The 14,186-nt window shown below is 44.8% G+C and overlaps 1 protein-coding gene across 1 annotated transcript; it reads right to left on the bottom strand.

Annotated features, from left to right (window-relative positions):
• Positions 1-656: 656 nt before the first annotated feature.
• LOC138097859 (boLa class II histocompatibility antigen, DQB*0101 beta chain) lies at positions 657-12,515 on the bottom strand. Its single transcript, XM_068994057.1, has 5 exons — positions 12,376-12,515; positions 10,695-10,964; positions 2,523-2,804; positions 1,914-2,024; positions 657-950 (listed from the first exon to the last, which is right to left on the bottom strand). The coding sequence occupies exons 1-5, from the start codon at positions 12,482-12,484 to the stop codon at positions 937-939; spliced, it is 786 nt and encodes a 261-aa protein (XP_068850158.1). The 5' UTR covers positions 12,485-12,515; the 3' UTR covers positions 657-936.
• Between the last annotated feature and the right edge of the window lie 1,671 nt (positions 12,516-14,186).

Raw genomic sequence — 14,186 nt, 5'->3', positions numbered from 1 at the left:
ACCTCCAATGAGAGACCCTAGAGCTGGAGGGAACTCTGCCATTTGTATTTTGGGGTCCACAAGAAACAAACTCCCCTTAAGCCACTCCACACTAAGGAGGCCCTGTAGACTGGAATACTCCGTTTGATTGATGCAGACATCTCCACGTTGGGAAGTCCTTTCCTAATTAGGGGAATAGGCTCAATGCCAGGAGTCTGTATGCCAGGTACAGGATGATGTTTCTGAAAGGTGTGCATGTTACCAAGGCTGGGCCAGACAGAATCCTTCCTAGAATAATTAAAACTCTAGAAGACAATCCAGAAACATACAACAGAGATAGGGTCATACATACAAACACAGAAACAGAGATGTGATGTGAGGTGGTAAGAAAGAAAGATGCAGAAAATAGAGAGATGCAGATACATAACGGCAAAAATGTAGACAGAGAAAAGTTGATTCTCTTTCTCTTCTGTCCACCCACCCCTACAAGGCACACAGTGGTGCTTCTGGTCTCCTTCTGGTCCTCAGTTGCCTGGTTCACCCCAAAATAGTTCCCTTCATTCTGCAGTGGTTCCTACCTCTACTCATTTAAGGAGTTTCACAGTACAGACAACTCATAATCATGTTTAATTATGATTAAAGGAAAAAAAAAACTCTACAGCCTGGTAAATTATTTCAATGTGCTTCTTTTGCACACTCTGTTGGGTAAAAATGGGAGCAGAGGAAGCTCTTGGGGTCTGAGTAGATACAGCTGACGATGCACAGGCAGAGGCTCCAGGGTCAGTGGAGGAAGCAGCTTCACAGCCAGATCCTTGGTTGGGGGATGGCCACGGGAAATGACCTGGTGACCAACTCTGATCTCAGAGTGGGACAGGCTGACAGGCATCTGGGAATTCCGGGCAAGGACAGAGATGCACTATAGAAGAGCAAACACCAATCTCAGAATATCCTCAGGAGTCAGCGCGTGAGCCCTGTAGAAGAGAGAGTGATCAGCACACAGGACCCACACTTAAACCTGACAAGAAGGCATGGGAAGCAGGGGAGTGGTTCTTGTCCTTCTGAGGGATGTGAAGATTTCAATTTTTTAGTAAATTTAATGATAGCTCACCTTCTTTCTACCACATTCAGTCACTTATAAATGCCCACAGGCAGTAGCCACCAACATGTGGCACAAAGTAGGCAACATCCTGGTATCTATCTTTCAAACCAGAGCTCTGGCTCCAAGCGTCACAGAAAGGTGCCATTAAAGTTATGGCCTGGTTCTGGGGAACAACCTCAGGAGCTTCCTACAGAACCTCCTACAGAAACTTCTTCCCTAATTCTTGATTCCATAGCAGGGAACAGGTCATGAACGAGACACTGCGCCCAGGCACACTCACCTCACACCCTTCCCTCCTTTGTCTATCCCCACAATCCCCACTGACACCGAACAGAAATAGAGCACCTGCTGGTAGGGGCCCACAATGTCCACAAAAGCTCTCATGACACAAACAGCCACTGCCTTACTCACCCCAAAGGGAAATGAGATAAGCAACTCAAGGGGAAATGTATTTCTTTCTTATCCATCAACTACAAGGCCTTAACTGCCCTAAGCTAAGATTCCCCCAAATGAATGAAGCTGTCACTAGAAGGAAAGGAAACCAGTGTTCTGACCCTCTTAATGGAGGAAGTTTTCAGAAAGGAACCCATGAGACAATGATGAACTTTAAGGAAGCCTTAGAATAAATTCCACCTGTCATCTCCATGGCAGGGCTACCCTTTCAACCAATAAAGTCAGACTACAGTGTCTCCCCAGGTTGTTCATTTCCTCCCACCCCCACCCCTGCCTCCCCCTTTCAGGGTCAGGAAGAAAGAGCTACATCCAGAAGCAGAGGCTGCCCTGAACAGAGGGTTGCAGTCACAGCCCCTCTTCCCATTTTCCCAGAGTTCCTTACCCTTCTGGCTCCTGTGATGGATGATGAGGCCCAGCCCAAGGAAGATTAGCCCCAGCACGAAGCCTCCAACACCACTCAGCATCTTGCTCTGGGCAGATTCAGACTGTGCCCCTGGGGAGCAGAGCCTGAGTGTCAGCGTTTGTCCCCACATCTCACAGTATCCCTTTCGGAAGCTTGAGGTCTAGTCTGAGGTACAGGAGGTGGAGGTGTCAGGGGAACCTGGCTCTCCATTCTGACCACCCCCAGGGGAGGGACTCACCAACAGATCTTTGGACACAGTGGGCAGGTGAGAGAAGGTGAAAGTGGATCCCTGCTCTCAGGGACACTTCTATAACTTTAGACCTTAAGATTGTGGTCACCAGTCAGTTCAACAGAGCTACCAGGCTGGGCTCTGGGGCCATGATGTGTAGAGTGAGCTCCCTGTATGTGAAAAGACAATGTGATTTGGCTCTTCTGATGCCTGTGCTAGGAGGCATGAGCACTCTTGTGTCCTGTGATTTCCAGTTCAGTAGTGAGGCTGGGAATAAGGGATGAGAGGGCATGGACTGGGGAAGCTCTGTCTGCTCTGACCTGTAGGGCCCACAGTAAAAGCAAACCAAGTGCCCTTACGCCACTCCACCGAGATGGGGCTCTGGAGGCTGGGGTGCTCCACGTGACAGGTGTAGACATCTCCTCGCTGGGGGGTCATTTCCAGCATCACAAGGATCTGGAAGGTCCAGTCCCCATTCCTAATAAGAGGTGTGGACACAACTCCGGCTGTCTCCTCCTGGTCATTCCGGAACCACCGAACCTTGATCTGGCCTGGATAGAAATCTGTCACCGAGCAGACCAGCAGGTTGTGGTGGTTTAGAGCCTCAGTCCTGGATGGGGAGATGATCACTGTAGGTTCCACTGAGGGAGGAACAGACAGGAAAAGACACAGTGAGACGTGAGACCACACAGCACATCTCCCACAGGCAGGGGTCCTTCCTTGGTACCAGAGTGGGAAGATCCTTGGATTCCAAGCCTTGGATTTAGATCCATGCTGGGCCACTTCATTGAGTTAGACTTGGGCCACCCAAAATGGACGGGTCATGGTGGAAAGGTTTGACAGAATGTGGTCCACTGGACAAGGGAATGGCAAACCACTTTAGTATTCTTGCCTTGAGAGCCCCATGAACAGTATGAAAAGACAAAAAGATATGACACTGAAAGATGAACTCCCCAGGTCAGTAGGTGCCCAATATGCTACTGGAGATCAATGGAGAAATAACTCCAGAAAGAATGAAGGGATGGAGCCAAAGCAAAAACAACACCCAGTTGTGAATGGGACTGGTGATAGAAGCAAGATTCGATGCTGTAAAGAGCAATACTGCATAGGAACCTGGAATGTTAGGTCCATGAATCAAGGCAAATTGAAAGTGGTCAAACAGGAGATGAAAAGAGTGAACGTTGACATTCTAGGAATCAGTGAACTAAGATGGACTGGAATGGGTGAATTTAACTCAGATGACCATTATATCTACTATTGTGGGCAAGAATCCCTTAGAAGAAATGGAGTAGCCATCATGGTCAACAAAAGAGTCCTAAATGCAGCACTTGGATGCAATCTCAAAACGACAGAATGGTCTCTGTTCGTTTCCAAGGCAAACCATTCAATATCACAGTAATTCAAGTCTATGCTCTGACCAGTAACACTGAAGAAGCTGAAGTTGAAGAGTTCTATGAAGACCTACAAGACCTTCTAGAACTAACACCCAAAAAAGATGTCCTTTTCATTATAGGGGACTGGAATGCAAAAGTAGGAAGTCAAGAAACACCTGGAGTAAGAGGCAAATTTGGCCTTGTAATACAGAATGAAGCAGTGCAAAGGCTAATAGGGTTTTGCCAAGAGAAAACACAGGTCATAGCAAACACCCTCTTCCAACAACACAAGAGAAGACTCTACACATGGACATCACCAGATGGTCAACACCAAAATCAGATTGATTATATTCTTTGCAACGAAAGATGGAGAACCTCTATACAGTCAGCAAAAACAAGACCAGGAGCTGACTGTGGCTCAGATCATGAACTCCTTATTACCAAATTCAGACTGAAATTGAAAAAAGTGGAGAAAACCACTAGACCATTCAGGTATGACCTAAATCAAATCCCTTATGACTACACAGTGGAAGTGAGAAATAGATTTAAGGGACTAGATCTGATAGACTAGATCTGATAGAGTGCCTGATGAACTATGGATAGAGGTTCATGACATTGTACAGGAGACAGGAATCAAGACCATCCCCAAGAAAAAGAAATGCAAAAAAGCAAAATGGCTGTCTGAGGAGGCCTTACAAATAGCTGTGAAAAGAAGAGGAGTGAAAAGCAAAGGAGAAAAGGAAAGATTTAAGCATCTGAATGCAGAGTTCCAAAGAAGAGCAAGAAGAGATAAGAAAGCCTTCCTCAGCGATCAATGCAAAGAAATAGAGGAAAACAATAGAATGGGAAAGACTAGAGATCTCTTCAAGAAAATTAGAGATACCAAGCAAATATTTCATGCAAAGATGGGCTTGATAAAGAACAGAAATGGTATGGACTTAACAGAAGCAGAAGATATCAAGAAGAGGTGGCAAGAATACACAGAAGAACTGTACAAAAAACATCTTCACAACCAAGATAAGCACAATGGTGTGATCACTCACCTAGAGCCAGACATCCTCGAATGTGAAGTCAAGTGGGCCTTAGGAAGCATCACTATGAACAAAGCTAGTCGACGTGATAGAATTCCAGTTGAGCTATTTCAAATCCTAAAAGATGATGCTGTCAAAGTGCTGCACTCAATATGCCAGCAAATTTGGAAAACTCAGCAGTGGCCACAGGACTGGAAAAGGTCAGTTTTCATTCCAATTCCAAAGAAAGGCAATGCCAAAGAATGCTCAAACTACCACACAATTGCACTCATCTCACACGCTAGTAAAGTAATGCTCAAAATTCTCCAAGCCAGGCTTCAGCAGTATGTGAACCATGAACTTCCTGATGTTCAAGCTGGTTTTAGAAAAGGCAGGGGAACCAGAGATCAAATTGCCAACATTTGATGGATAATTGAAAAAGCAGAGAGTTCCAGAAAAACATCTATTTCTGCTTTATTGACTATGCCAAAGCCTTTGACTGTGTGGATCACAAGAAACTGTGGAAAATTCTGAAAGAGATGGGAATACCAGACCACCTGACCTGCCTCTTGAGAAATCTGTATGCAGGTCAGGAAGCAACAGTTAGAACTGGACATGGAACAACAGACTGTTTCCAAATAGGAAAAGGAGTACGTCAAGGCTGTATATTGTCACCCTGCTTATTTAACTTATATGCAGAGTACCTCATGAGAAATGCTGGGCTGGATAAAGCACAAGCTAAAATCAAGATTACCAGAAGAAATATCAATAACCTCAGATATCCAGATGAGGTACCACCCTTACAGCAGAAAGTGAAGACAAACTAAAGAGCCTCTTGATGAAAGTGAAAGAGGAGAGTGAAAAAGTTGGCATAAAGCTCAACATTCAGAAAACTAAGATCATGGCATCCGGTCCCAGCACTTCATGGTAGATAGATGGGGAAAGAGTGGAAACAGTGTCAGACTTTATTTTGGGGGGCTCCAAAATCACTGCAGATGGTGACTGCAGCCATGAAATTAAAAGATGCTTACTCCTTGGAAGAAAAGTTATGACCAACCTAGATAGCATATTAAAAAGCAGAGACATTACTTTGCCGACAAAGGTCCGTCTAGTCATGGCTATGGTTTTTCCAGTGGTCATGTATGGATGTGAGAGTTGGACTGTAAAGAAAATTGAGTGCCGAAAAATTGATGCTTTTGAACTGTGGTGTTGGAGAAGACTCTTGAGAGTCCCCTGGACTGCAAGGAGATCCAATCAGTCCATCCTAAAGGAGATCATTCCTGGTGTTCATTGGAAGGACTGATGTTGAAGCTGAAACTCCAATCCTTTGGCCACCGCATGCAAAGAACTGACCCATGGAAAAGACCCTGAAGCTGGGAATGATTGAGGGTAGGAGGAGAAGGGGATGTCAGAGGGTGAGGTGGCTGGATGGCATCATCGACTCTATAGACATGGGTTTGGGTGGACTCCGGGAGTTGGTGATGGACAGGGAGGCCTGGCATGCTGTGGTTCATGGGGTTGCAAAGAGACGGACAGGACTGAGTGACTGAACTGAACTGAACTGGGCCCCTTTATTATCTTAAATAAACACATTGGTCAGTTTACTTTTCAGTCTCAAGAGATCATTGTAATTACTCTATGAGATTAATTCTGTCAATACTAATTGATAATGGAGCATTTTAAAATTATAAATTGCTCTATTATACTATTATTTGTGAAATTTTTTAAAATAAAAAAATAAAACACCTAGACCTGTTTTCTCCCCCACATGTTAAAGGTGACCATCAGGATCAGCACTGGTGACCTGTGCTGGGACAGTGATACCATTTTCTGCTAGTCCCTGTGCTCCCCGCAGTAGAGAAAATCCAGCAGCTTTGACTCCCACCTGCGGGCTGAGATTTTCAACATCAGTCATGGCCTCAGGGACAGCAACATGGACTGAGAATTAAAGTATAGACATTTCCATGTCCAGCAAAGTAGGACAACAGTGACTATTCCATCCTTCCTGCAAGTAATGCTTCTCAAACAAGTTATATTCTATAATTCTTAGCCTGCAATACTAACAAAATTTGAGAGCAAAAGCACTTCTTACATGTTGCCAGTCAACAAAGCATCTCTCTCATCTTTTAGCCTAACCTTAGCTCAGATGCCATGCTACAATGAACTTCCCACCCACACACACACAGAATTTACATCAAGATACATAAACTTTCAGGGACTTCCCTGGTGGTCCAGTGGATAAGATTCAACACTCTCAGTGCAAGGGCCACAGGTTCCATCTGTGGTGGGGCAACTAAGATCTCACTTTATGCAACTACTGAACCCGAGCACTGCAATGAAGACCCAGGGTAGCCAAACATAATAATGATAAATAAAATGAGCTACATATATAATTTTAAAAGATATATGAGCTTCCATCTCCACATCATATTTGCCACCTATACTTTATTCATTCCTTGATTTATTTATTAATCCAATCAAACATAAATTTGACAGGCAGAAGGAATCCAAAGATATACAAGAACATGCCCCCTGACTTCACAGAACTTGCAATCTAGTAACAGAAACAAACAAACAATGTTGTTTTAAAAGCTTGTAATTTTTGAAGTAAAGGAAAAGGGACTTTAAAAACAAGTAACTATAATAAAACACTATGTTTGACTATGACTCAATACCTTTATCTTCTCAGATTGCTACTCATCATCAAATGCAACATTACCTCCCAACTTCTTTAACACATCTTTTCTTTTATTTCTTTTGGCATTGTACTGAATGAATCTCCCTCATTCTCTTAGTCTGAAACCATAGTAAATAATTCAAGTCTGGTTTAGTTTTTTGATAATATGATAAGTTCTCTCATTTCCTCTTTTTTTCCTATTTTTCTTTTAATATTCAAGTGAGTTTAACTGCTGGCTCCCTATCCTACTCCATTCACCTGCTATTAAGAATAACTGTCTTGTTCTGAAATCAGACATTATGTCATATATTCTCTATAGAAAATATTCTGAGATTCTTGCAGCAGTAGGCCTGAGTTAATGAGAATGTTATGTAAATACGTAACTGTGAGTTGCTGAGGTCAGCAGGCACCCCAATTACATATTACTCATGAACCATCATCTCAAAGGAAGCATGCTTTTAGTTTGGACTTTAACTCTTGATCAGGCTCTTCTTCCTGGGCTCTGGCTGAAGTCATAGTCAACTATGTGGACTTATAAAATCTGCTCATCTTAAATAGATTGGGAGTAAAAGTAGAGGGCACAAGTTCAAGAGAAAAATGTTGGAATAATTTTTTATGAAAAAGAACTGAAATAAAAAAAATATAAGTTGCTGTTCCCTTGCTAAGTCATGTCCAACTCTGCGACCCCATGGACTGCACCACGCCAGGCTTCAGTTAATCCTTCACTATCTCCCAGAATTTACTCAAACTCATGTCCATTGAGTCAGTGATGCCATCCAACCATTTCACCCTCTGCCCTCAATGTAAGTACTCAGTGACATTAGGATAAAGAAGAAGGCAAGACTGTAAAGTAAGCTAAAAGTTATATGAACATGTATAGATAACACTGGGGTCAGTGAGTTTTCAGCCCCTTGAATATATCATTTCATCCCACTAGCACTGAAACTAGGCAGAAACAGACTCATACTGCTGCTTCTGGTCATAACTGGCTTTAATGGAGGCTTTGCTTCCGTTAGATGCTATACACATGGTAAAGAGCATGATGACTGTTCTATATTTGGGGGACACTCCACAACTTAGCAAATAACTATGATGCAATTACTTAAGCTGTTTATTATGTCCCAATATTAGTCCATGGGGTCACAAAGAGTCAGATATGACTGAGCGACTGAACAACAACGATTAGTGTATATAAAGTGGTGATGCTATTTGCTAAGGGAGTTGTGGAATGAAGTAGAATAATATAGATGGTGTTCGGTAAGATAATTGTCTAGAACTAGCCCCTGCTTATTTAACTTATATGCAGAGTACATCATGAGAAACGCTGGACTGGAAGAAGCGCAAGCTGGAATTAAATTGCCGAGAGAAATATCAATAACCTCAGATGTGCAGATGACACCACCCTCATGGCAGAAAGTGAAGAGGAACTAAAAAGCCTCTTGATGAAAGTGAAAGAGGAGAGTGAAAAAGTTGGCTTAAAGCTCAACATTCAGAAAACAAAGATCATGACATCCGGTCCCATCACTTCACGGTAGATAGATGGGGAAACAGTGGAAACAGTGTCAGACTTTAGTTTTTTGGCTCCCAAATCACTGCAGATGGTGATTTCAGCCATGAAATTAAGACACTTACTCCTTGGAAGGAAAGTTATGACCAACCTAGATAGTATATTGAAAAGCAGAGATATTACTTTGCCAACAAAGGTCCATCTAGCCAAGGCTATGGTTTTTCTAGTGGTTATGTATGGATGTGAGAGTTAGACTGTGAAGAAAGCTGAGCACTGAAGAACTGATGCTTTAGAACTGTGGTATTGGAGAAGACTCTTGAGAGTCCCTTGGACTGCAGAGATCCAACCAGTCCATTCTAAAGGAGATCAGTCCTGGGTGTTCTTTGGAAGGACAGATGCTAAAGCTGAAACTCCAGTACTTTGGCCACCTCATGCGAAGAGTTGACTCATTGGAAAAGACTCTGATGCTGGGAGGGATTGGGGGCAGGAGGAGAAGGGGACGACAGAGGATGAGATGGCTGGATGGCATCACTGACTCGATGGACATGAGTTTGAGTGAACTCCAGGAGTTGGTGATGGACAGGGAGGTCTGGCGTGCTGCAGTTCGTGGGGTCGCAAAGAGTCAGACATGACTGAGCGACTGAACTGAACTGTACTGAGCTGCTGATTACGGAGAAGGCAATGGCACCCCACTCCAGTACTCTTGCCTGGAAAATCCCATGGATGGAGGAACCTGGTGGGCTGCAGTCCATGGGGTCTCGAAGAGTCGGACACGACTGAGTGACTTCACTTTCACTTTTCACTCTCATGCATTGGAGAAGGAAATGGCAACCCACTCCAGTACTCTTGCCTGGAGAATCCCAGAGACAGGGGAGCCTAGTAGGCTGCCGTCTCTGGGGTTGCACAGAGTCAGACATGACTGAAGTGACTTAGCAGCAGCAGCAGCTGCTTATTAAATGGGTATAATTCCTGAAGTGGATGGAAATATTGGGAGGGGGGAGAGGAAGGGAGCAAAGGCAGGGTTTAGACCAAAAGAAACTAAAACTAATTTTTTTCAGTAATTTAATGACATTATTTATCCCAAAAGTTCAGTCTTTCTACTATGCCATTTGTTGACCTTTTCTAAGAAATTAAAACTCTCTCTTACAATACCATTCAAGTGCTGGGGGCTTTTTTTAGCAAACACTTTTTCCCTCAGACTTTGCATTCACAAATTCTAAATTGCTAATTTTGCATTCACAAATTCGAAAGCCATTTAAGTCAATAAGAATTTAAAGCATTAAGCATAATAGTAAAGCATAATTTATAAAGTCAGTTTTTAGGCCCTATTTACCTTTATGTTTCTCTTGCGCCTAAGTGGATGGGCAACCAAGCACATTTATTCATTACTTTAAGAAAGTTTTATGGAGTTCATACTACCCGCCAGTGTGTCAGACTAGGCACACAGAGATAATTAAGACAGCTCCTTGGCTGAAAGAGGTCCCGGGCCAGTGAAATAGTGATGTCCACTTAAGAAACCAGGATTACGGTGAATAATAATTTGAAACAAAAAAGAGAAAATGTATTATTTCATGACTGTAATACATCACCACGAGTTCAAGGTGCCCTGAGAGTACCCGAAGTAACCCTAAGGCTACCAGGCTGAGCTGTCAGGCCTTCAGGAAGCAAATACTCCAAAGGCACCAGGCGGGGAGGCGCAGAGTGAGTGGAAACAACAGCGCAGGGCGGGGCCTTCGAGAGGTGACCCACACCGGGCAGGCTGGCCGCCTCTGCAGGGAAGGCTCCCGGGCTGCCAAATTCGATGGCCCCGCCCCGCACGCTGTGCCCTCGGTCCCCTGTCCCTCAGCGGCTCTCTGTCCCATCCGTGGGTCTGGGGACCCCGCCCTGGAGGACTCAGCCCCCTCCCCACCTCGCGGAGTCCTGGCGGGTGGAGGGCGGCCCCGCGGAGGGCGGCCGGCACTCACCTCGCCGCTGCAAGGATGTGATGAGCTCGTTCTGGTAGTTGTGTCTGCACACCGTGTCCACCTCGGCCCGCGTCTGCTCCAGGATGGCCTTCTGGCTGTTCCAGTACTCGGCGTCCGGCCGCCCCAGCGGCGTCACCGCCCGGTACTCGTCCCAGTCGCTGTCGAAGCGCGCGTACTCCTCCTGGTTGTAGATGTATCTGGTCACGAGCCGCACCCGCTCCGTCCCGTTGGTGAAGTAACACAGGCCCTTAAACTGGTGCACGAAATCCTCTGCGGGGAGACAGCCGCTCGGTCAGGCTCAGCCCCACAGCCCCACGCGGGGCCGCTCGGCCAGATGCGGAGGTGCCGGCCGCCGCCAGCGGGGTCCCGAAACCGGAAACCCGCCGCCGCTCGGCCCCTGTTCCGCTCCAGCCCGGCCCTGCGCCTCCCGCTGCGAACCCGGGTCCTCCCGCGGCTCCTCCCCGGGCCTCCCGCCCCCTCTGAGGCTCCCAGGACGTGAGGAGCCTGTGGCTGAGGGAGCCCTAGGACCTGTGATCCCTAGAAGCTCAGAATCAAGTAAACGGGGAGGCAGGTTGATTTTGCATCCATCTCTGTACTTAAAGATTCTCACATGAAATCCCATTTTACCCTGAGCTCCTGGGAACCTCAAAGACAAAGGAGAGCAGGAGAGTTCACGGGATGGCAAAGGACCTGTAGAATTAAGCGTGTCCTCCTCCTGACAGGTGTATTCTCGTGGTCCCCAGCAAAGTGTCCTTACAACGCCTTGGCTTACTCTTGAGTTTCTGCTACCCGCACCCAACTCCTGTGTGGTTTGAAGGGACCAGCAACCCCTCAGTTCTAAAAAGGACAGTTTATTCACAGAAAGAGTATGGACTTTCAAATTAGATTAGAGCTAATGTATAATCATATATATATATATATTTCTCTTTTTATGTTCTCCTTTGTCCTAAATCCTGTCCATCCTCAAGTTTCTGAATATCACTCAAGTCACCAGTTGACTACAAATCAGTGAAACTTAAATTCTGTCTGTGGTCACCCAGGCAGCTCCACTCAAGAAATAAAAGTTTGCTTCCACAAACCCTCCACTGAGAGTCAGGAATATACAGTCTTCCCCTCAAATGCTGAGCCTGCAAGAGACCATGGCTGCCCTACACATCCCCAGCCCACAGTAGTAAATCCAGACAAGGTCTTGCTGCTGCTGCTGCTGTTGCTGCTGAGTCGCTTCAGTCGTGTCCAACTCTGTGCAACCCCATAGACAGCAGCCCACCAGGCTCCCCTGTCCCTGGGATTCTCCAGGCAAGAACACTGTAGTGGGTTGCCATTCTCTTCTCCAAGACAAGGTCTTGGGGGACCCTGAAATGACAGATTCTGCAGTGCCTTCTTTGGAGAAAGTCACATCTTTAAAAAAAAATGCCCATGCTCACTTTGTCCTGGCACTTATAGTAGATACTCCCTGTCTCCTCCTCCCCGTTACAACGTTCCCAGGGTTAAACCTGTAGGAGAGGAATTGTCCTCACCTTGTCCTTAGAGGGTGGAAATGAGAATGTAACATAGCCCTCATTCCCAAAGGGAGGAAATGTGTGATAAAAGACAGTATCCTGAGATCATACCCCAGCCCAAGGGTCCCTCAGAGCCTGCTCCCCAGAGTGGTGGCTCCAGGGAGCAGCTGCCCTGCACTTACGTGGCGAGTCTCTGCCCTCAGCCCCTGGGGTGCTCAGCACCACCAGCGTCACCATCACAACTGCCGTCCAAAAGCCTCTGGGAATCTGCAAAGCCACCATCCCAGCCATAATAGAGAACAAAGGAAGAAGTAATGGTAGTCAACACAGCTCAAACCCAGTGGATCTGGTGAGCCCACTTCACAGAATAAAAGCCTATGAGAGCTTCCATGTATGGCAGGATTGGAGAGTCCCTAGAAAAGGGACCAATCAGCAGTGGAGCTGAAAAACTTCATCTGTCTCTGGGTAGACATATTTTTTGAAGGTTCTTAATCTAATGCCTGGCACTGTGTCCTAATCAATCATACTGGATTGAGATGAAAATGTTCTCTCAGTTATAAAATATCTAAATGTTGAATGCCTTAGGAGTTTAAATAATGAAAATAAAATGATTCAATAGTAGATATTTCTGTGATATTTATTTAAAACTTATTATTCTTGGAATTTGGAGTAAGGGAAAATAAAAATTAAAGTGTTAATTAATGAGTTGTGTTCCACTCTTTGCGACCCCATGGACTGTAGCCCTCCAGGATCCTCTGTCTATGGAATTCTCCAGGCAAGAATACTGAAGTGGTTTGCCATTCCCTTCTCCAGAGGATCCTCATGACCCAGGAATCAAACCCAGGTCTCCTGCATTGCAAGAGGATTATTCTTTGCTGTTTGAGCCACAAGGGAAAATAAGTGGGGATCATATTTCAGAGAGGGAAAATTATTGTCACAGAGATGTTTACTTTTATTGTCTTAGAGATCCTAAGGATCCTTAAGTTTTGGGTGGGAAGAACAGAGTTCTTGAAGGAAATGGTTTTGAGCTGCAGTTCTATCATTGATGTGCTTTATGAGAGTCAACAAAACACTGACCGTTTTTGCCTAAGACTTCTCTATAAAATATGAATCATGTTTCATGCATTTTATATCTAGACCTTCATATATACAAACTTAAGGGTAATATGACTTGTTTAATATTACAGAATGTTCCTCAGCTGCCATGGGTAACTGTTGGCAATATCAGGTTAATATGTGGAACAAGAAAACAAGCCAAAAAAAATTGACAATCAGAACCTCCCTGGCAGTCCAGTGATTAAAACTATGCCCTGTACTGCAGAAAGTGTGGGCTCAATATCTGGAGAACTAGGATCCTACAATGCCATGGGGCACAGCCAAAACTTTTAAAAATTGACAGCCAGCCCTGCTGGCAAGTGATTTTTCATTACATAAGATTCTAGGGCTTCCTTGGTAGCTTGGATGATAAAGAATTCACCTGCAGTGCAGGAGATCTGAGTTTGATCCCTGGGTTGGGAAGATCCCCTAGAGAAAGGAGTGGCTACCCACTCCAGTATTCTTGCCTGGAGAATTCTATGAACAGAGGAGCCTGATGGGCTACAGTCCATGGGGTCTCAAAGAGTCAGACACGGCTGAGCAACTAACACACTTATAAAAAAGAAAAGAATATATTGCATTTATGCTTTTTGAGTTAAAGTATTTGGAAAGATAAGTTGACTTTTCTCTTAAAATATCTTCATCTGCTCAAATTCTTCCTGAACAGTCTGATTGTGCAAAGGCATAGTCCACTAACATTAAAAGCATTAGGATACTGTCAACTTCAGTTTTGAGGACAGAGAGCAAAATTGTGAAGAGGCATTTCCTGGGGCTTGAATTCTGTTGATGTTTACAGAGCTGTGCCAACCCTAAGAATTAAATCTTAATGGCAGAAGTATCAATGTGCTTTATTAAATAAATGTCTTATTTATCAGACTTCTCTTGCCCATGTCTAGGG

The sequence above is a fragment of the Capricornis sumatraensis genome, chromosome 22 (genome assembly GCF_032405125.1).
Source record: "Capricornis sumatraensis isolate serow.1 chromosome 22, serow.2, whole genome shotgun sequence".
NCBI lineage: Eukaryota > Metazoa > Chordata > Mammalia > Artiodactyla > Bovidae > Capricornis > Capricornis sumatraensis.
Note: the sequence above shows the minus strand (reverse complement) of the source record. Positions and strands in the feature narration are given on the sequence as shown.